We start from the raw sequence: 23,208 nt of genomic DNA on the forward strand, positions 1-23,208 counted from the left end.
AAACTGATCGGTTAAAATAATCCAAGTTTCGATCAAAAATGCACCAAGTTTCCTGGGCCGTTTTACACTAAACGACCCAAATTGTTTGAGTTCTTCTAAACAGAGAGACAAAGACTGTTAAGTATTACATGAGCTCTTTTTTTAAATTTTAAACTAAAAAAATGTTTGCAGAAGCTAAACATTCTTTTTTTTTTATGTTTGGTAGTCTCTGTAAAGCAACACAGGCCATAAAGGGCAGATTTATGCAGAGTACGATTGATAGTTGTCGTATGCACTGATTGTCCCACTTCAGCTGTGTATCCCTGTAGGACATACAATATGATCCTCTTGGTTGCTTCTCTGGTTAGTTTTCTCTTAGTTTGGGCCAAAAGTTTAGAGGGACGCCTAGCTCAGTTCTTGGTAGTTTTGCAGTGGTATTACGCTCTCTCCATTTTGATGTATATATTGTTCACACACTGCTCCGAGAGATGTGTAAATGTTGCCAAATCGCCTTCTTAGAATTCGGACCCTGTTAGAGCTTGTTGATCTTTGTATACTTTTCGTGCACTTACATTTAACGGCCAATGTTCTTTTTTCCATGCCAGTTTTTGTGGAATGCACATTTTACGGTAAACATTTACTTTCAAGTGGATTTGTGTTGATGTAGAGCGGTAAACTGTCCTGAAGTCTACGCATTTTTCTTCTTTACAAGTTTTATTTAGCTAGAAACAGCATCTTGCTTCATCCCTGCGTTGCTAACGGCAACCCTCCTGCCTTTTTCCTTTGCGGTCAGGGAACGTATCAGATTGTGCAATTGCAGCCAAGAAGTGGCAGCGGTTCCGATTCTCTTTCTCTATTTTCCCCTCTCTTTGTTCTATCTCTCTCTCTTTCTCTGTCTGTTCTGTCTTTTTTCTGTCTTCTCTCATTTTTGCTCTCTCTCCCTCACTTTTTTCTCTCTCTTTGTTTCACTTTCTATCTCTACTTATCTCTTTCTTACTCTCTTTCTTTCTCTTACTAGCAGCCTGTCTGTCTTTTCTCTCACTCTCACTCTCTCTCTGTCTTTTCTCTTTCTTTCTCTTCGTATTAGTCTGTCTGTCTTCTCTCTCTCTCTCTCTCTCTCTCTCTCTCTCTCTCTCTCTCTCTCTCTCTCTCTCTCTCTCTCTCTCTCTCTCTCTCTCTCTCTCTCTCTCTCTCTCTCTCTCTCTCTCTCTCTCTCTCTCTCTCTCTCTCTCTCTCTGTTTTTCTATCCGCCTTTCTCTCTCTTTGATTCAGTCTGTGTCTTTTCTCTCTCTCTCTCTCTCTCTGTCTGTCTTTTCTCTCTCTATCTCTCTTTGTATCAGTCTTTTTTCTCTCTCTTTCTCTTTGTATCAGTCTATCTGTCTTTCTCTCTCTTTGTATCTGTCTGTCTGTCTGTCTGTCTGTCTGTCTCTCTCTCTGTCTCTCTCTCTCAATCTTTGTATCAGTCTTTCCGTCTGTGTTTACTCTGTATCTCTTGTCTCGCTTTTTCTCTCTTTTTAACTAGTCTGGCCCCTTGCGAATATTTTTTTTCTACCATGTGGCCCCTGAGCTCAAACGAGTTTGACACCCCTGCATTCAATGGTCCGCCTTCTCCTTTTCCAGGCCTTTTTTTGTAATGCACATTTCTACAGTAAATATTTAATTTCAACTGGATTTGTTTTGATGTAAATCAGCAAACTACCCCAAAGTCCACACTTCTTTCCTCTTCGCAAGTTTTATTTTGCTAGAAACTGCATCTCTCTCCATCCCTGCGTCGCTACGGTAACCGTCCCGGTTTTTCTCCATTGCGGTATGCAAACGTATCAGATTGTGCAATTGCAGCCGAAAAGTGGCAGCGGTCCCGTCCGAACGACGCCTTTTTCCCCGCTAAAACTCTTTTGCTGTGTCTGCTTTTAATGAAGAAGAGCCAGTTGGACTCCAAAAGAAAGGGAGGGGGCCCGGCTCGGGGCCAGGGGGGACAGGAAATGACTCTATCCCACTGAGAATTATTTTGTGTGCGTGTTTGAATGGAAGAATTTTGGTTTATGGAGATGGCAAACCCGTTTCTCCAGATGTTGGGTGCTTTTTTTGAGGAAAAAACAGACTATTGATTACACTTAAGCACAACTTTTGATCTTGGGAAATCAGGCAAATATTTAGTCTCCGTGCATATAAGCATAAAATCCTTGGATAAAATGTTGCTTTTTTGTAAGAACAAAAATAATGAATGGAAAAAACTCAAGTGAGGAGACATTGGGACAACCGCAAAAGAAAAAAAATCCTGCTGTTCTTGTCCTTTATCTGTTCAAACATCTGTTCTCTGTGTTTAGCGTCAGAGCTAACGTGAGAACCTAGCTCAGTTATCCTTGGCTGTGAAAAATCACGATGGAGATACAGTTGACTGTTTAAATCATTTGTTGTTGATGTTGTTTGTTGGGGAAATGCATTAAAGAAGGATCCAAAAACATCTTGTTCTACACCAGGCATGTCCAAAGTTCAGTTGCGGCACGTGATCCAATTTTCACTGCTGCCTCTGTCATAAAGTTAATAATATGTGGCCTACCAGTAAGGATGACCGCAGAATAAAATAAGTGTTTACCCCCCAAAAAAAAAAAAATCACCATTTGACCAGATGATGGCAGTAGCCCTTTGGTCACCTTGCCCTTAGCTTTCTGTGAACATTTTGGCCCACACAATTTCTGACATGTAAATGAATAAAGAAAAGTTGACTGGGAGTGCCACCGCTTGCAGGAAAAGTGGAAATTGGAGGATTTTTTTCACAGAAATTTGAAAAACATCCGCATCTGCCTAATTTGCCAGGATACTGCGGCTATTTTCAAAGAATATACTATCAAGGGGCATTGCCTGACGAAACATGCTGACAACAAAAAGTTAACAGGAAACAAATGCTGTGAAAAAGTGAAGCAACTGGAAGCTGTTTTAACGGCACATCGGCGCTTTTTCAAATGAAAATGCCACAAAGGCTTGCTACCAGGTTACGACGCTAATGAGCAAGCACTGCAATCCTTTCACGGAGGGTGATTTTATTAGACCAGGGGTGGCAGAGTTTCTCTGCTCCAATACAGGTGATTCCGATCACCTGGATCATTATCAAGCTCCCACTCAGCTTGCTAACAAGCTGAAAATTAGCATTACTGGAGTTGGAGAAGAGAAACCTCCAAAACATGCAGGACATGCAGCTCTCGAGGACCGGCCACCCCTGTGTTAGACTGTTCAATGCCAGGCTGAATAGTCGAGCCTCGCACATTTTCAGTTTACCAAATCTGGCAGGCTTTCTGAAAAGTTTGGACACCCCTAATCTAGATGTTGTACAGTGGGGATAATGTCATTGAAAGGTTCTTTAAAAAATATTTTCCTCCATACCGTGAAGTGTAAATGTCCTAAAGCGGGGTTGCCATATCTCTGGCAGTGATTGTATTGTATGTATTGTTATTGTATTTTGTATGTTATTGGGCAACAATTGTAATTTAAAATCGAAATTTGTAAAGCACTTTTTATCCAATGAATTTAGTGAAAAATGAGACAATAATATACCCTCTTTTTTACCCACCCAACAACCAGGAACAGCTAATATACAAACACACACACAATGGTTGAAATACAAAAAAAGACAATGAATAATAAAAGAACTAAAATATAAGCATGGCAAGGCACAGACTAACAATGTGAGGAATCCATCCACACTGCTAGTGTTGGCAGCAGGAATGTGGAATAGTGTGATAAATGCCATAAAACGAGTCCTTAAAACATCTTCCTCCAAAACATTGAGTGTCGCTATATCCGAATGCCTTACCGTACTGATGTTGAGACCAGAAATATTGATCAGAGATGTGATTGACAGAGAGAAGACGCAAACCCTTCAGGATTCATGAGCGTCCAGATGTTTGGGAGTGCTCAACTGAGGCAGATGGAGGAAGAGAGGATCCAGGTGCTCAACAACATCGAAGAACTGGAGCAGAAGATCAAAGATTTGGACAATCAGATGGAGGAGTCCATCAGAGAGGTAGCGCTTATTTCAGATACGTCATTTCGCAGTTCCATTTATTCTCTATGAATACGTTCCAGGAATGCATACATACTTTGCAGAATGATGTTGACACTGGAACTATAAGTAGGATCGGGCTTAAAAAAAATCCAGCCTTATCCGAGCCGGGACTATGGGAATTAAAGCCCGACCCAGCCCAAGCCCAACCAATTAACTTTGCAGGACCGAGCCCGAAACAACCGCAAATTTCTTATTTTATTGGGGAGGACTCGGGAGGAGAAAGGAAAGCTGATTTTGGGATAACAAATTAAAGCCTGTCTTTTGCAACAAGATCTAAGTTCAACAAGACTGTATCTTTTATATTTCTGTGTCTGCAGAGGTTACATTAACCGACAATTTTCCATTATTTACAGATTTTTTCAAGAGTTGACGTGAAAGTTTTAAGGCCCTGCATCATTTTGACGGGTTGAAAATCGGGCCATAAACCAGAGCAGTGGTACGTTCTTAAGAAACTAGCGCGGCAGTTTTAGAGAAAGAGAGACAAAGAAGAAGAATGATGGGTGGATAATAGACGGGGACAGGAAAGATTTCTTTGAATTGACATTGCAAGAGTTAAGTACAGTACGTGTTGTAATGAGACTTCTTTTTTTTTCTTTTTTTGCGTGCCACGGTCTCCTGTAGCCAAAACGACTCACAACTTATAGAGTTATTCAGTGTCTTAAAAAGTCAGTGAAAGAGAAGCCCGGCTCAACCCAAACGTAATGATTGACATTTTAGGCCCAACCAGGTCCGAAATTCGAGTCGGCTCGGGCTTAAGATCTTATCTCTAACTGGAACCAATCTGAGAAGGGGGAGGGGTCATCACACAAACATGTTGTTTACGCATTTCACTTTTGACATGAAATAAAGGATGAATTTGTTTGTGTCGTTCACCAAATTCAACCAAGTACCGTACGGGTTGGTTTGCTTCAAAAGTCAGCTCCATTACTGTGTCCTATCATTGATAAGTTGTGCTCATACGTGGTTTGCCAAAAGCATAGACGTGCACTATATATGGATGGATACAATGTTGGAATTTTGGTTATTGGGGCCGAGAATAAAATTTACACCCCCCTGAGAAATCAACCAATACACATTAGCCTATTTTAGGGCCTAAACCGAAATCTGCATGTGACATTCTACAAAACAAAATGATGGTCATCCTGGAAGAGGGATTACCTCACGTGCGGTCCATTCTCAAGGTTTCTTCATTTTCCTTATGTTGAGGTTTTTGAGTTTTTCCTTGCCCTCATGTAGGTTTTAGATCAGGGGGTGGTGTAATAATAATATGTGCAGCCCTTTGAGACTCCTTGTGATCAAGGGCGTCACGAATAAACATGACTTGACTTGTCAACAGCCTACTGCAGTCATGTCCAAAGTCCGGCCCGGGGGCCAGTTACGGCCGGTGATCTCATTTTTATTGGCCCGCGGCTTCAGTCATAAAATTAGCCAGTAATGTGGACTGCAGTATAAAATACATTTGTACAAAAAAATAAAATTAATCACCATCTCGCCAGATGATGGCAGTAGCCTTTTGCACATCGTACCCTTGGGTTTCTGTAAGAATTTTAGCTCATCCAATTTCCGACATGGTGACTATATATAAAAAAAGGAAAGTTGACTGTGAGTGCCACCACTTTCAAGTGGAAATTGGAGTACTTTTCCCCCGAAATCAACAACGTCATCTGCCTAATTTACCAAGAGACTGTGGCTTTTTTCAAATATGCACTGCCAGACAAAACATGCGGACCACAAAAAGCTTACTGGAAACAAACGCTGTGGAAAGGTGAAGCAACGCAGCGCTTTTTCTCGAGACATTGCAGATCAAATGAAAATGCTACAAAGGCGGGGTCGCAACACTGTTCTTCAAGCACCTTTCACAGAGGGTGAATTTATTAAAGAATGCCAGGCTGAATAGTTGGCCCCTACACTTATCAGCATACCAAATCTGGGCCGCTTTCTGAAAAGTTTGGACACCCCTGACCTAATGCTTCTTTTCAAAATGTATTTTTCCCATATTTTTGATTCCTGCAGATGGAGGTAGAGCGCGCATTGCTGGAAGGGGAGCAAGAATCAGAAATGTCTCAGCTCCAAAAAGAAAATGAGCTCTTGGAGCAGCTGAAGGAAAATATGCAAAACTCTAAGAAGATGAATAAGACTGAGAAAGCCCAGGTAAAGTCAAATGCGAGCTGGAAAGGAAAAAGAATAATCTCACACGCTTCCATGCAAATTTCTAATTAATATTTGCTGCTGACAAAAGTCAATTTTCCCAATGCTATAAGAAAAAACACATTTCCTATTTAGATTTGGCACAAAAACCAAGAGAAGCCAGCGATGTCACATGAATTGCCATGACCCATTCAGTGTCAATTGGAATTTTCCAGGGGTCAACCAGGGACCATTGGCAAAACTGATTCCTGACAGGAAATCTATGAGTGCATTTTATGCTTTTACAAATATATCAGTCTTCACTCTAGAAGAACAACATGTCTTATTTATATCATGCACAATGACCAATCATGCTGATGTCACATTAATCCCGTGAGACGTTCAGGGTAACTTGTAATTTTTCCATCAACCATGATTCATTGACGAATGGGGTCAGCAACAGCTCTTTTGCACTACCTAGTGGCTCCATGGTGCTGTCACAAAAACGTTTGATAATGGAAAAATATGTGGTTTCTGTAGGAGGACAAACATGACACAAACGAATATAGAATATAGATGAATATAGATAGGCACTTTCAACAATTTGGGTTGCAAAAGAAAAGACAAAATACAAGACAAAGGAAATACTGAAATACATATACGACAAACCCCATCCGCTGCTTCCTGCAAGTAAAATTATAGTCTTAATGTAATCATCTCACAAACATATCTGTCCTCACACTATGACAAAAAGTCATTTTTATATTATACACAACGATTATATTTGGTATACAAGAGAAGCCATATGTGTCAATTGAATCCCATGAGATGTTCGTGGTAACTCGGAATTTTCCCTCCAACTTGAAATCAGTGACTAAACCAGTGCTTCTCAATTATTCTCCTCGCGGGTGATTGGGTTGTAATGTCTTGAAGTGACAGCTTAATTTATTTAGGTTTGTGTCATCTGCTTTCAACATTTTTAACATAGCATGCACACCGGTCTTTGTTAGTCTCCCTCCAAGGTCGCAGTGAAGTGCTACAGGAGGAGACTTTTGTTTGGCTCCTTACCCCATCTTCGCATCTATATCACTATAAGAAAAAAAAAAATCCTATTCATATTTGACAGAACATCAAATAAGAAAAGCCAGCAATGCCACGTGAATCTCCGGAACACATTCAGGGCCACTGGGAATTTTACCCTCCTTTCGTGAATCATTGGTTTATATACATCCGTCATGTCTGTCGTAGGAAACGGATGAGCAGAGAAAAAGCTCTGAAGATTTGGACATTCAAAAACTGGAGCGAGGAATCGACAAGGACGAGGAGAAAGAAAATCATTTAAAAAAAGAAATTGAAGATTGTCAACGTCTTGCTAGCACGCGAAAGGTAACCTTTTACTCCTATATATGTAATGAAAATGGGCTTGTTATTCAAGAGTAGTCTTAATTGTAGTTCCAACGCCAAAAACTACGACGGGGCAAACAATCGGACTTTCTTTACATATTTAAGGACGACTTTCTGTTTTTTATGTTCCCTAACATATATTTCTGGTACCATGAGTAAAAATAGTGTGATAAAGAGAGAATAAATAATGTCTTTTCATACGTCATCTGTAACACTGGCGGTCTGGTGGAAAAGTGTTGACACGCTCACCCTCGCGACTCTGGTTTGATTCCCGTTGCATACAACGTTTGCCATTTTGGTCAACGGTATACATTTTCAATCTTAACCGCTGTGTATTGCGGTATATCCAGGGTTCGTAAACCTATTTTATGGCCAAATTCAAGCACTTTTTAAGGCCTTTCAAAGACAATTTTCCAATTTCTCCGGTAGCATTAAAATAAGGAATCCGGTGTGAATCGTGTATTTGGCAGATACACAAGTATATCTGTGATTTACACATGCGATTTTTAATCTTGAATTACATTTATCAAGACATATTATTTTTAGATCTTGAGTAAATTGCGTTCTTATTTTTAAGTGCACCTTGTAGTCTGGAATATACGGTAACTATCCTAAATAAGAAAGACAAACAAAAAAAAAGGAAAGTTGAGAAAATACCCCAAAAATGACACAAAATTACTTTCGCTTGTATCCGGTAGGAGAGGTTGTCCACGCTGAAGAAACAATCCTCGCAGATCACGTTGCAGTGCCAGCAGGAACGAGAAGACTTTCAGAAGGAAAAAAGCAATCTGCTCTTCATGCTGCAGAAGGTGGGTCAGGTCGGACTAAACTGGGTCGCCGTAATGTCTTCGTTGGTGGCTTTTTATCCGGGCGCAGCAAAAAACAATAGTAACCATTAAATAACAAACTATCGTATACTTTTTGTATGGGGTATCTCGCTAATATAATGGCTAAAAATCACTCTAAGAAACTCTTATTTGAACATTATCTATCGCCCCGTTCACTGCTTGCCATCCGCTACTGTTGACACACGACTAAATATAGTTGTCAGGACCAGAATGGAGACAGGACCCACTTGCGTGTGTTTCTCTTAGTTTTATTTGGAAGAAGGGAAAGGATAGTAAACATGATCTGCATATCGCTAGTCTCTGGGAGCAGGTCGCTCAGACGCGGAAGTGGTATTTCTGTGGCGAGCGATGGAAGTGTCGAGAGCGGAAAAAACAGATCAGTAGCCGGGACGGGGGAGCAAAAATCGTGGTCAAAATCAGAAAACGTGTCGGAGCCGGGAAACAGACGGGAATCAGAAAAGGAGAGAGTCAGGGTCGAAAAGCTTCCCTAGCGTAAGGTGAGATTCGCAGGCGGACTGACAACCGGTGACAGGAAGACGGGGGTATGAAAAGAGACAGGTAGCCAATCAGCGCCAAAGGAGCAGGCTCAGGTGCCTCGCATCAGTAATCATGACAATAGTGTTGTTATTATTGTCATTGTTGGTGTCTGAATGATATTTAGTGATTAGTAGCATTATTGAATTACTAGATGGGTAAATTAATGAATAAATTATTGAATTATCTGGTATTGTTATAACTATTAATATTTGCATTTCTGACTTTATTTTCAAAATATTGTACAATTTAAGTTTTTCGGTTCTTCAGTTCAAATTGTTTTACGGGGTTTTTTGTTACATTGCTGCTTTTGTAGTTTGACTCTTTTGGCTTTTGTTTGGAAACAGTTGTGATAGAAATGTTTGTAGGTAGGTAGGTAGGTAGGTAGGTAAGTAGATAGATAGAGAGATGGATAGATCTATTTTTTTTAATCCCAGATACTGAGATCATAAATCCTTTAAAAAAAAGATTTGTGTGCATCCTCTTCAGCATAACCCTTCACCAGTCTTTGGACATTGTATTTCGAACTCCTAGCTGATTCAAGTAGTCAGTAAACCCACAGAGGTGAATAGTAGATTTAGCAGTATTTCAACGGACTCCATCCTTATCATTTTTAGTGCCTAAAATAATTGTAATTATTCAATATAAAACTTACTTTAAGGAGGGGAGCGTTTAGTTAATCAATAATCATGACATTTCCAAGCAAAACGTATCAGTGTCGGATCGGTATTGATTGATACTACCATGTATATACTTGGATCGGATCAAAACCAAAATTCCTAGTATCTAGTCAAAAGTTTTCATTAAATCCATAAAAATAACAACAGAATATAAATTTTTGTCTATTTTACTTAAGTCGTGTTTGTGGCCTTCCCAGGAGAGAGACAAGCTAGCGTCTTTGGATGGAAAGTACGCCGAGCTGTCCGAGAAGCGCCGTTTGGTTGAGGGTAACGGGGTCGTCAGAGAGGTTGGTGTGGCTTCGCAAAGGTCACAAGGTCATGACCTTGGACTAACCTGCCTTTCGGTCGCAGCACGTTCACTCCGCCAAGGAAAGGAGAAGAAGCGGCAGCAAGGAGAAATCTGGCCAGCGGAACGATAGCGGAACTCCCGCCAGGAACCCACCGATGCTCAGCCTCTACGGATCATCTCGAGGGCGCCCTCTTCTGCCTAAGGTTGGGAATTATCCAAGAAAATTGCTCTCAGATGAGACATTCCCGTGCCAAGCTATTCTGAATACAGTAATACTTTGTTTTTACCGGGGGTTGTGTTCCAAAAAGGTCCTGCAATAGTCAGTACTGTTTCTTACATATTTGCAGGTGTATAGCATACATTTCAATGCATTTTTTGAATGATCATGTTAGCCGACAAACACTTTTTTTTATTGTTTTATATCACATATCTTGTTTTGTGCACTGTTGTCCATCCGTCAAAAACTTCACTATTTGAATAAATAGGAGGGAAATTAGAAATCCAATTCATCAGTGATGAAGTGAATCGTTAGTTGCTGCCCAAAATAAAATTACAATTTTAGAATTAATCACGCTGCTATACTACACTATTGATTCGGGACACTATCCCATTTTACTTTCAATAAGAGTTTGTCACAATCTTGTGGACGATATTGGAAAACAAAAATGGGGCATGAAAAGAACATTCTTAATAACAAATAAAAAGAGCAAGAGCAAGAACAAACAAGCTAAGAGACAGATTCTTTCCCGGTGGCCATCACCACTCAAACAAAAAAGAAACAAGAGAAACTCGAAATTGAAAAATATTTGCACTGTAGCGAATATGGGTGGTAAATGAATTATTCTAAGAAACAATTTATTGACCAATTGTAAAAAAGCCAAGATTATTCTTTTCAAAACTTGTCTCGCCTTTTGGAGGACCACATACGTTTTTAGATCATTATGTCAGGAAAACGGATGAAAAACCTTGTTTAGTTATTCTGAAGGGTGGCTACACACACTTTAGGTGAATTATTTTTACCGTTTTGAAAAAATAAAACTCTGGTGCAAAGTTCCAATACACTTTAATCAAGACACACACACACACACACTCTTTTATGGACTTTTCTGTTACTAGTCATCTACTGTAGAAGCTTGAACACAAAACAATAAAAATAAAACAAAATGAAGACAACTAGACGTTGAGATCTTAAACTGGCATCATTTGGATGGACAACGACATTGGCTTGATTATTTCGTTATTATATTTTGGTCGAATTCCCCCTTTAACGTTACAAAGGCCTAGCAACCACGAGATGTTCTGCAAAGTTCTGCTTTGATGAGGATGACGGCCCAGTGTTTACGTCCTCGGCTGACTGCTGGTGGCTTGAGGCTTCTCTGAGTTCGCTGGCTTTGTCCCACTGGTTTGGCCACTAGTTTGATCAAGCTTGGCTGTTGACTTTGCGAAGTTCTCTGGCTCCTTGTTGAGCGGAGACTTTGTCAGGACCGGCCAGGTTTTTGATCCAGTTCCTCTTGTTAGGATATGCCTTCTTGCTGGCCAAATTCAAACTTCCCTCGCGAGGTGAGACGTGTACCAGCTCTGGGTTCCAGTCTCCTGAAGAGGGGTGGACCCCCTGTGGCGGGGTTGTCACGGCAACCTTTGTTGCGCAAATGCAAGCAAACGTCCCCCTCCTCAACCTCACATTCCACCAGTATCAGTCAGATAACATATCTATGTGATTGACTTTAAACACAGTATTCACTTCACATGTTTTGACACTGTTTGATCATTTTCTGACATTGCAAATGGGAATTCTGACCGAACGTTGAATATTCTACAGCACGTACATATTGTAGGTCAAGCTGTTTTACAAATGTGTAGAACTCAGACTTCATCCTTCTATACACAGAGGAAGATACAGGCATAAAAGGGGTAAGGGGTCTGTTCAGCAAATCAAAATGCAGAACGCAATGCACAATGAAAATCGACCAAGTAGTAGGATTACTCTATTGAAGAGGGGGTAGATTGCAGATTCCGCTTTACATTCACTGCAGATATTTTTCCGGAATTTATCCTGCAGGCTCACCCACCTCTGGTGCAAAGTTCCAGTTGCGGTAGCGTCATCCCGCAGCAGCTCGGCTTCGCCGCCCAAGACCTCAACGCTCGGCGCCAGGCCAAAGGTGAAGCGTCCCCACTGACCATAAACCACAATAGAAAACACTGCAAAAACGAACTTTGAAAAATATATATTTCAAGGTTAATGTAAGGGACCTGCAGTGAGGTTGGTGTCTGGTGAGGCACAGTCCGATTTTCAAATAAATCACGCTACATCTTATTCATCATTTGATTGGCAGAGAGAAAAAGTAACATTCAAATCGTAGCATAGAAGAAAAAAAATGTTTAATTGTCTTACGTTTGCTTATAGATTAAGTCCTTTTGAAGATATGCATCAGTAGAATCCTCCATTTTGAAAAAGGTCAATGCAAAGAGAACATAAATGACTACTATAACCAATTCTCTTGTTGAGGGTTGAGATGTACGCCAAATCAGTCGTTGGTCTCACTATCGCCCTCTGCTATGAGGCAAGAGAATTGCGTAGCTCAGCACAATAATACGTAACATACCTCTCCTTTTAAACAGACTCTCCCTCTGGGTCTCTTCTGGTTTTGAGACTGGATATTGTGAGCAAATTTCTTGGGGGCTAGAATAATATCACCAAACTAAATAAATTTGCAATCAGGAATCATAAATCGTTATTTCATCATGACACAAACACAGCCATTAATTTTTAAACTACATTTGAACATTTAGGCGATTTGAATCTTTGTAATAAAGCTATCAAGGTAGGTCATTTTCCTGATAAAGACTGTGATTTTGTTGTTCTGAACGATGACTTGCTAATACTATCACTATTGTTTGGGACTGAGGTGTGCACCAAATCGGAGTCATTAGTATCACCATCGCCCTCTGCCATGAGGCAAGAGAATTGCATGCCTCACCTTGCATCTCGTGGTTTCTTGACATGAGTTTGTGGCACTAGTTTGAACTTCTAGTTCGCACCAAAAAATATAAACTTATAATAAAAGCTGATAATACTTCATGTTCAATTTGAATTCAATCCGATATCAGCAGGGCACACAAACGACATTCGTGCGGGAAAAAGCGACTTTTGCAGTCGTCTTCTCTCGGAGCCCGGCGCCTTCCTGGACTCGCTTTCTTACCCCGACCACCAGGGGGCCTTAGACACAATCAGCGTGGACAGCGACGATAGCGTGGAGACCAGCTTTTCCGCCTGTTCTCCGGATAACGTCTCCAGGTTGGATGTTATCCATCATTTGCTAACTGACCCGTACATGCAATCCCTCATCTTTTGCGCCCTCTGCTAGCGCTAGCATGAGCAACATGGTCAAGCTGGAGGAGATGGAGCGTTTGCTTCGAGAGGCCCAAGTGGAAAAGCTGAGGCTGCTGGAGCACCGGGTAAGGAACCACAAAATGAAAAACGTATGGCCCAAGTGCTGATCTCAAGGCCCCAGTGGAGGCCCGCACAAATGCGCCGAGGGGCCATTGTGCGAGACGAACAAGCCAGGCAGGCAGGAGGAAAGAGAACGGCTATCGCTCAGGCAATTCTTTTTATATGGACCTGTGACGCTTGATCAGATCATGCCTCTATCAGCGTAGTCTCAGATATCTAATATCACCAGTCAGATGACGGTGTTTGAAATTGCAAAACTTGTTAGAAAGCCAAAGAAGTGGGAACATTGCGTAATGTTCTGTACTTAAGAATGTCCCTCTAATTGTACATGATTACGTACGGTGAGAACATTATTTTATCAATACAAATAGCCTTGGAAGTTTAAATTACATTCAAAACTTCATGTTATCAGATTTCGTTATGGTACATGGCGACATGGTACGTCTGAGAACTGTCCAAAAGGGGACGCAGTCATTCCATCCATTCCAAAGTTCTGAGTTATTTGAACTGGGCAACTCTAACTGTACAGTTTTTGTTCGTGGAAAAGAAAGAAAGAAATAACATGGGAAAAAGAGGAATGTGGCGCTTTAGTTTGTTTGTGTTAAGGTCCATTCCAGTTTTATAAATTTACATCTAAAAATTACGATTTGTCCTAAATTGTATAATCTGTATTGTTGCTAGAGATTATGGAGAAGAAGAATATGGGAAAGAAGATAGAGAAAATAGAAGTGTGGAGGTCGGTTGGTCGTCCGATCCAAAATCATAAATTTGCATATGAAAATGTCTGTTTCTGTCCTGGGTTTTATGATTGCTAGAGAGTAAGAAGGCTGGGTGAGAAAACGGAGGGAAGAAAACCTCACCAACTATTATATATATATATATATATATATATATATATTCGTTATGGTACATGGCGACATGGTATATATATATATATATATATATATATATACATATATATATATATATAGAGAGAGAGAGAGAGAGAGAGAGAGAGAGAGAGAGACAGAATATATCTAAATAACGTATACTGTAAATTAACGCATGTGATTTTAGAGGGACTAACAAATGACTGTCCGTATTATGCTAGAGTTGAAAACACTCATCTCATCTCATTAGCTGCACCGCTTATCCTCAGTAGGGTCGCGGGGGTGCTGGAGCCCATCCCAGCAATCATCGGGCAGTGGGCAGGGCACACAGGGACAGACAACTCGCTCGCTCATTCACACCTAGGGACAATTTGGACCGGCCAATCCACCTGAAATGCATGTCTTTGGAATGGAAACCCACGCAGGCACGGGGAGAACTTACAAACTCCGCACAGTAAGTCCGGTAGCTGGATTTGAACCCACATAGGAGGTTCCCAAGACCTTAGAACTGTGCCGCACACGCACTAACCACTGCGCCGCCGTGCTGCCCAGTTGAAAACACTAATAGGAGTTATTTAGGAAACAGACGGATCTCTAAAAAGCCTTTTCAGGTGATTAGATTTTTTGCGATGTGATGTTTGTTGCAACAATCCAAAAGAGAAAAAGTAGTGAAAAATACAAAAAACATATCTATACCTTGCCTGCAGGAACGCGAGATGGAGTTTCGCCGTCAGGCTCTGGAGGAGGAACGGAGACGGAGGGAAGAACTGGAAAAACGTTTGCAGGAGGAGACGGCTCGCAGGCAGAAACTCGTGGAAAGGGAGGTCAAGCTCAGGGAGAAGCATCGATCGCAGGTATGCCTCCCCTTAGAAAAAAATATCCAGATATTCGTTTTAACATAGTCCTAGAACGATGCCATCTACTGGCTAGGAGGACTTCCTCCATTTAATCTGGATTTTGCATCAACCAACCCTGGCTGTTCATACTGACTTCTCTGTGGACGCCAATGCTGAAGGATTAGACGCTAAAAATCAGTTTTACCATTTTTGAAGTTGAACTAAGTATTTTCATATTTAACGATAATTGGGCACTGTAAATAGTAAAAAAATAATACAGTAGCACCCTGGGATACGACATGAATGTATTGTGAGGTGGGGATTGCAAAGGGAAATTACTAGGAGCAGCTAATGCATTTCCCTGGTGCTCTAGATTAAAAAAAAAACACTGGAAGGGTGTGGTTTGATGACTGAAAATCCTTTTCTGAGGCCATTGCTGCCATCCACATCACTATAGATGGGCCTTCCTCAGGTCCTTTTCTTCACATGGTTAGCCTGTGCCTTGCCATGCTTTTGTTTGTTTTATAATTTAATTTGTATAACATTTATTATTATTGTAACCATCGCGCACATGTGTGTGAATTTAGTGTTCCAAATAGAAGGGGATTTTATTGTTTTATTGTACACAAAATGTTTTAATACAGGACTTTGGCTAAAAAGTGCTTTACAAATAAATTTTGATCAGTTTTTTAAATTTGATACACATAAAAGTTAGAAAGTCGAAAGTCAGAGTTGCTGTATTCTAAGGGTCTACTTGTTGACAAGCACCAATGAGCCACACTTGTACTCGCACCGGCTCTGTCCAATGGCCGATTGTAACGTATGTTTTAACAAACCACAGCCCTCAACAACCTCGCCAAATAAAAGTCTGGAAACGCTAGGCTATTTTTATTGATTTTGTTGGTATTTAGTTGGGCTGCCTTCGCACAAAACCTAGCTGAAGACCCTCGCAGAGGGCTAAAATACAACTGTGTAAATTTTCACAAAAATCAGTTCAGGCGTTTCGGAGCCTATAAGTCACATACAAACACAAACAAACACAAATCTGAATTTATAAAGTACTTTAGATTAAACTTAGATGTTTACCTAAAGTTCTTTGCCCTTTAGTCTCGCCTCCTGACGCGCTACTCGCCATCTCGGGGTGAAGACGGCGACCTCCACTGGCACGTGGAGGCCGCGGGCCACAATCCCGACGCCTGCTTCCACTTGGCCGTCACCGACAAAACCTGCAGGGGCTTCCTGGTCAAGATGGGGGGCAAGATCAAGACCTGGAAGAAGCGCTGGTTTGTTTTCGACCAGAACCGTCGGACGCTCACCTACTATGCAGGTCAGGTTAGCCGTCCTCAACCTTGATGGAGATCGATGACCTTGAAAGATCGACTCTCGCCGCAGACAAGCACGAGACCAAGATGAAAGGCGTCATCTACTTCCAGGCCATCGAGGAAGTCTACTACGACCACTTGAAGAACGCGCACAAAGTAAGACGCTAATACAGTAATCCCTTGTTTTGGGCGGAGGTTGCGTTCCAAAATAAAACCCACGATAGGCAAAACTCGTAAAGGAGAAATATTCTTTCATAAAATAATCTATTATACATTAAAACCAAAGAACAAACCCTATTTACAGGATCGAGCATTTGTTTAATAAATACATTTTTTTTACAAATAACTTCTGTACTACTGTCAAATTATAATTTTAAAAATAATCTTTAACGTTATAGGAAAACCAAAATGTGACGTAAAACAGCAAGTAAAAGTATTGTATTTTATAAGTAAAATTATTTCTATAATCATATTAAATAAGATTAGTTTCATCTAATTGGTTTTGAAATGCTTACATTTAAGGCAAGATACTATTTTAGGTCCTTGTTTTGAACACTAAATTTGATATTATTTTTGTAGTATTGCTGTGGTTGTGTTTTATAGTAACCATAGAAGTATTTTTGTAGTATTTTTAATATTCCTGTAGTAGTTTTTTAGTGTTTTTGTAATTGTATCTTGTAATGTTTCTTAGTAGTATTTTTGTGATTGTATTTTTGGTATTATCCTTAAGTACTTGTAAAATTTCAGTCGTAGTATTTGTGTAAAATAGTATACTTGTCGTAGTATTTTTGTAGTATTGTTTTTTAAAATTCCTGTAGTTTTGTAGTATTTATGTAGAAGTATGTCAGTATTGTAGTATTGCTGTAGTAGCGTTTAGGTAGTCTTTCTGTAGTAGTATTTTGTAGAAATTCTGTAGTATTTCTGTTGTAGTATTTCTTCGTATTTTATGTTATTTCTGTATTATTACAATAGTAGCGTCTTTGTGGTATTTCTGTATTATTTTCGTAATATTATTTTGTAGTAGTTGTAAAATTTGTGTATTATGGTATTTCTTTACTGTTTCTGTTTCTGTAGTATTATTGTAGTAATTCTGTATTATTTTGCAATATTTCCATAGTCGTATTTCAGTAGTGTTATTTTTTAGTATTTCTGTAGCAGTATTTCTGTATCCTAGGATTACTGTCTTATCTTTTTGAAGTATTTATTTTGTGTTATGTTTTCTTTTAAATATGAAAGCAAGATATAATATTACGGCCCTGTTTAAGCACTAACATTTATATTCTGTTATGTAGTAATTTTGTAATCGTGCAGTATTTCTGTAGTAGTTTGGTGACCCCTGGTTTAGCCAATTAGAGGGAAAAACACCTTAAAAATCCACAAAGTATAGAAACCGAGAAAAAAAAAAAACCCGCGATGCAGCGAGGGATTACTGTAAAACGTGTTTTTTGGAGGTTTGGCATCACGAATTCTCATTGCCTCTCCTCCTTTGACATGGACCACCAGAGCCCGAACCCCTCTCTAACCTTCTGCGTGAAGACTCACGACCGGGTCTACTACATGGTGGCCCCCTCGCCTGAGGCCATGCGCATTTGGATGGAGGTCATCGTCACGGGCGCTGAAGGACAAATGCACTTCATGGTTTGACCAGGAGGGGGCGTCACTGCACCTTAAAACAGGGGTCTCCAACCTTTTTCAAGCTGAGAGCTACTTTTAGGTACGAACTAGCGCAAAGGGAACCCAGTTTGATATATATTTCTAAAAAAGTTACTGATAGCTTGCTAAATGGCTAAAAATGTAGCTTCACGGATAGCTAAAAAGGTTTACAGGTATAAAACTAAAAGGGAGCTAGATAGCTAGCTAAAAGAGTAAAAGGTCATCCAAACACCAAGGTAGAAAGCTAAAAACGAAGCTAGATAGCTAGCGAGAAAGGATGTCAACATTTAGCTTAATAACTGGCAAAAAAGTAAAATGAAGCTAGATAGCATGCAAAAAATGTAAAACGCTAGCTAGATAGCTTTCTAAATAGCTAAAAAGGTAGGAAGATAACGAGCTACAGGGCTAAAAAGTTAACCAGACAGCTAGCTAAAAAACCCTGCACATTTCTTGCACATAAATTGGATTTCAGTTTGTTGCGTTTCCTTTTTAAATAAATCAATAAAAAGATTAATGAATACATTTGTTTATTACACGATTAAATTCTCCTTCTCCTCTTGTGATTAATTGCCTAAAAATAATAATCTATACTTGAACATATTTTTTGCCCGTGAACTGGAATTTATTTATCTGAATTTTTAAAATAACAACTTATCATGTTATTACTGTGTTGTTACTATGTTATTACCAGGGTGATTATTAAAAATAGGGTAAAATAGACTCAGTTAACCAATACAAAAATAATTTTACTAAAAAATATAAATGACCCTGCACTGGTGAGCTATTTTCAGAACAGGTCCGCAGGCACCACGTCGGAGACCCCCGCCTTAAAAGAACCTCTCTATAGGAAGCCATCAAAATAAACCTGGTCTCATCAGGAAGCTTGTTGCAAAAACTGAAGATGACAAATTGCTTTTGGGAGCTTTTCAAAGGAAGCCAACAACGAAAATGTTATTTGCAAAAATATGTTGTAGCTCTAGTAGTCTCAGCTGGGGCGTAGTTTTGGCATTAACAGAGGGGACAAATGTCCATCATCAACAGTTTTGGTTTTTAACTGAAAAACAGTAATTAGTTACAGTTACTGGTTACTTCATTTTAAAGTAATTCCCTTACGCCCAAGATTACTGACCCCCGAAACTAGCGCAAAACTATCTCGTTAAAAATTACAGTGAATACCAGCGTTGAAGCCGACCCCTTAAAACTGCTTTAAAATATCCCCATCGTGAAAGAATATGGAAGAAATTGTGTACACCCACCTGTGGAAACACTGAACCCGATATATTTCTTAGCTTGTGCAATTTCGAGAGCTAGCCTATGGAGACTTCAGCCGAGACACTCCATATCCATTTTGTAACTGGGATTCAAGCCAACCAAACATCTTCTCCATTTCTGGGTACTGTCCAAGACGTTTTATTTTTCTCTAGTCATGGTGTATTGCAATAATAATTTTACAAATAGGAAGACTAGAATTCAGTACACTTTTACTGTAAATTCTGCTCTCACGTTTGCTCCATTTATTTTGTTGTTTTTGTATAAGCCACCGGTTCCGGGTTGAAGGTCAGGCTTTAGATGTTTCCTCTAGTTGTAGCACTAGTAGTCTCAATACGCCATTATTTTGGAATTTGTATCCTTCCTGTCTCTTGACTGAAAATGACATCACAGAAACTCCTTCAATGACCAATCGTAGCTTACCGGTTTTGGCTAGCTGAGCTGCTTTTGCTTTTAAACTGAACAAACAACTCACCCAAAAAATATTTACAATATGCTAAAGCACTAGTAGTCTCGGAACACCATTAATTTGGATTTTTCTATCCTCCTTGTCGATTGTCATCGACTGAAAACTATGGCACGATTGCGCCATTAGTGACCGTTTAATAATACCTGTCAATATTAGTCAATTGCTCCCCCCTATTAATTCCCCGTATGAAGTAATAACAAACCTTACAAACACAACGCAGCACCTATTTACTCACAGAAAGACAAACTATGTAAAATACCGCAACAATATTAGCAATTATTTTGGAATGTGTATCTTTCCCGTCGACTAAAAATGACGTCATAGCTCACCCGAGTTGTGATTGGTTGGGACCTGAAAAAGTCAATAAATCAGAACGTCATGTTTTACTACTTGGGAAAACGGCAAAATATTATTGCACAGAAAGCTTGTGGGTTGACTTACTCGCCTTAAAAAATGGAGCTCGGATGCCTATAAACAGTACTTGGTATGTTTTGCAGCTATATTGAAATGTATTTCGTAATTTTGCCTGTGGCGCTCTCTAGCGAAGACAGAAACCAGTGCCAATTTGCCATGACGTCATTCCAAAAGCTCCAGATTTTAACTTCCGTTTCTCACCAGCAGGGGGCGGTAATACGAGCAATGTTGCCACAGTATGACGTCATGCTTCTTTTCCTTTCATTTTCAATCAAGACGCTCTTGTATATCACATTTATATTTTTATATTGCAATTTTACATGTTTATACATTGAATGTTCTTCCTAATTGTATATGTCACCAAAATAAATACATTCAGAAAGACACCGTGTGCTTTGGTCCTGTTAATTTTTTTAGACTTCTGTCCATATAAGGCAGGGGTAGGCAAACTACCGCCCGTGGACTTCATGTGACCCGTCATAGTTTTAATACGGCCTGCCAAACAACTTGTTTTGTTGGCATTGTTGTCCCCAGTGTCCCTTTTCGTCCCTATATATTTCATGTTAATGTGTATTGAGCCACATTCAACTATGACTTTTTTCATGGATTTGTTGTGTTTTCTCTTATATTTATTCATCAAGATATTTCTCAAATGTCTTGAAAAAAATACACTTTTGCCTATTGAGTCTTTTAATGCATGTTATCAAATGTAATGCTTAAAAAGGCATATTATGAATTTAGCATTCTTTTTCTGATGTTAAGATGATTTTTCTTTTCATGAAAATTATCCCCGAGACAGGCAAAATGATCTTATCTGGGAGGTAATTTAAAAAGAATACATACAATGTAAGTTATTTAACGGATAAAATAAAAATAGTATAAGTGATAAATGAGAAAATATTTTAAAAAAAAATGTAAATAAGCATAACAACTATTGTTAGGTGAACCACTACTACTTTAAAGGGACAGTGTACTGTATATATGGCGACCGGAGAGTATTTGGTTTGCATTGTTTGAAAAAAAGTCATAACTTTTGATAGAAACGACCGAGAGACTGGCTTCTTTTTTGATTCACTCAGAAATTCACGGGGAGCCAGATTAAATCATCCAACAGGCCCGATCCGTCCCGCGGGCCGTAGGTTTGAAATGATGATTTACCCATTGCTAGATAAGACATACCTATTTTAAAGGGACGGTGTGTATAATTTGACCACTAATTAGTTTTTTTTTTCAAATGTCATTACAATTTGAGGAAATGCTCTTTTCATAAAAAAATTAAAAAGCATGTTTATTTATTCAAGAATAAGTATGAAAATATATTTATATGTTTGGCTTTGAATGTGTTAACTTGTTTATATTTTCCAGTTGAGTGAATCCAGTTTCACGATCGAACCAACTCACCACGCGATACAAACTGAATACTGCCCACTTGCGGCCGGGGAGAGCATTTGGTTTACATTTACTTTAAAAAAATCATAACTTTTGATAGAAAATGAACCAGCGCAGGGGTGCCAACCTCATTTTGGCTCACGGGCCACATGGTAGAAAAAGCACTCTTGTGGGGCCAAAATAGTGGATTAAAGACAAAGAAAGGAAGAAAGACAGACTCAGATAAGAAAAATGAATAAAAATGGAGAAAGAAAAAAATGGAAAGAAAAGGAGAGAGAAAAATAGAACAAAAAGAGAGAGAAAGTGAGAGTTAGAGGGAGGGACAAAGAGAGAGAAAGAAAGGAAAAATGGAAAAGAGAATGAGAAAGAGAGGAAGAAATTGAGAGGGAAAGAGAGAAGGAACAGAGACAACGAAAGAAAGTGAAAAAAATCGAAGGGAAAAAAGTGAGACAGAGAAAGAGAGAGCGAGAGAGAGGGGGATAGGAAAGAGAGGAAAGATAAAGATACTGAATAAGAGCGAAAACAAGAGAGAAAAAAGAAGAAATAAAAAGATATGGGGAAAGACAGTGAAAGAAAGAGAGAGAATAAAGTGGAGAAAGAAAAGGCGACAAATAACAACATAGAGAAAGGGATTGAAGAGAGAAGGCGGGGGGAAGAGAGGAAAAATAGAAATAGACAGTGATAGAAAGGACAGGGAAAAAGAAAGAGACAATGAGAAAAAGATACATTGAGAAAATGAGAGAGAGAGAAAAGAGAAAAAGCAATAGAAAGAAAGAGATGAGGAAAGACAGGGAAAGAAATAAAAAGAATAAAATGGAGGGAGAAAAAGAGACAGACAAAAAGAGATAGAAAATATAGAAAAGATAAAGGGGAGATAAAGAAGAGAGAGGGAAAAATAGAAAGAGAGGGAAAGAGAGAGGACAAAGAAAAATGAAGAGAGGGAGAGAAAGAGAGAGAAAGGAAGGAAAGAAAGGCTATACGTTTGACATGGCTTATCTACCAATTGCTAGATCATACATACATATCTTAAAGCAGGGGTGTCCAAACTTTTCAGATATCTGGTAGCCTGAAAATGTGCGAGTGCCGACTTTACAGCCTGGCATTCTTTGAACCGTCTTTCATGAATTCACCCTCCGTGAAAGCTTTGCAGTGCTTGGCGATCAGTGTCACGACCTCGAAGCATTTTTATTTGACTCTCAAGGTCTCGTGAAAAAGCGCTGCTGTGCCGTTATAACAGCTTCCGGCTGCTTCACCTTTTCACAGCGTTCGTTTCTAGTTAGCTTTTTGTAGTCAGCCTGTTTGGTCTGGCAGTGAATCTTGATAATACATTCTTTGAAAACAGGCAAAGTCTCTTGGGAAATTAGGCAGATGCAGTTGTTTCAGATACTCCAATTTTCACTTGTGCCCTCACAGTCAACTTTTCTTTTTTTTTTATATACAGTTGCCATGTCAGAAATAAAGAGGGCTGAAATTCTCACAGAAAAGTGGCCAAGGGGTACTGTCATCTGTTGAAATGGTGATTTATTTTTTTGGGGGTACAAATTTATTTGATACTGTTGTCAACATTACTGCCGGGCCACATATTATCATTTTTATGACAGAAGCCGCGGGC

The 23,208-nt window shown here is 39.5% G+C and overlaps 1 protein-coding gene across 1 annotated transcript in view; it reads left to right on the plus strand.

Annotated features, from left to right (window-relative positions):
- The window catches only part of LOC148349348 (pleckstrin homology-like domain family B member 2), a 31,567-nt gene extending 11,131 nt beyond the window's left edge, over window positions 1-20,436 (plus strand). The window contains exons 5-17 of the mRNA XM_088321587.1: window positions 3,839-4,000; window positions 6,056-6,193; window positions 7,418-7,555; window positions 8,272-8,382; window positions 9,833-9,922; window positions 9,987-10,127; window positions 11,984-12,083; window positions 13,033-13,219; window positions 13,290-13,380; window positions 14,952-15,098; window positions 16,188-16,407; window positions 16,473-16,558; window positions 17,906-20,436. Of these exons, the coding sequence (XP_088177713.1) occupies window positions 3,839-4,000; window positions 6,056-6,193; window positions 7,418-7,555; window positions 8,272-8,382; window positions 9,833-9,922; window positions 9,987-10,127; window positions 11,984-12,083; window positions 13,033-13,219; window positions 13,290-13,380; window positions 14,952-15,098; window positions 16,188-16,407; window positions 16,473-16,558; window positions 17,906-18,046 (1,752 nt within the window). The 3' untranslated portion in view covers window positions 18,047-20,436. The remainder of the gene's footprint in view (window positions 1-3,838; window positions 4,001-6,055; window positions 6,194-7,417; window positions 7,556-8,271; window positions 8,383-9,832; window positions 9,923-9,986; window positions 10,128-11,983; window positions 12,084-13,032; window positions 13,220-13,289; window positions 13,381-14,951; window positions 15,099-16,187; window positions 16,408-16,472; window positions 16,559-17,905) is intronic.
- Window positions 20,437-23,208: the final 2,772 nt, after the last annotated feature.

Source organism: Urocampus carinirostris, chromosome 17 (genome assembly GCF_059441175.1).
Source record: "Urocampus carinirostris isolate Australia breed hairy pipefish chromosome 17, RoL_Ucar_1.0, whole genome shotgun sequence".
In the NCBI taxonomy this organism is placed as follows: domain Eukaryota; kingdom Metazoa; phylum Chordata; class Actinopteri; order Syngnathiformes; family Syngnathidae; genus Urocampus; species Urocampus carinirostris.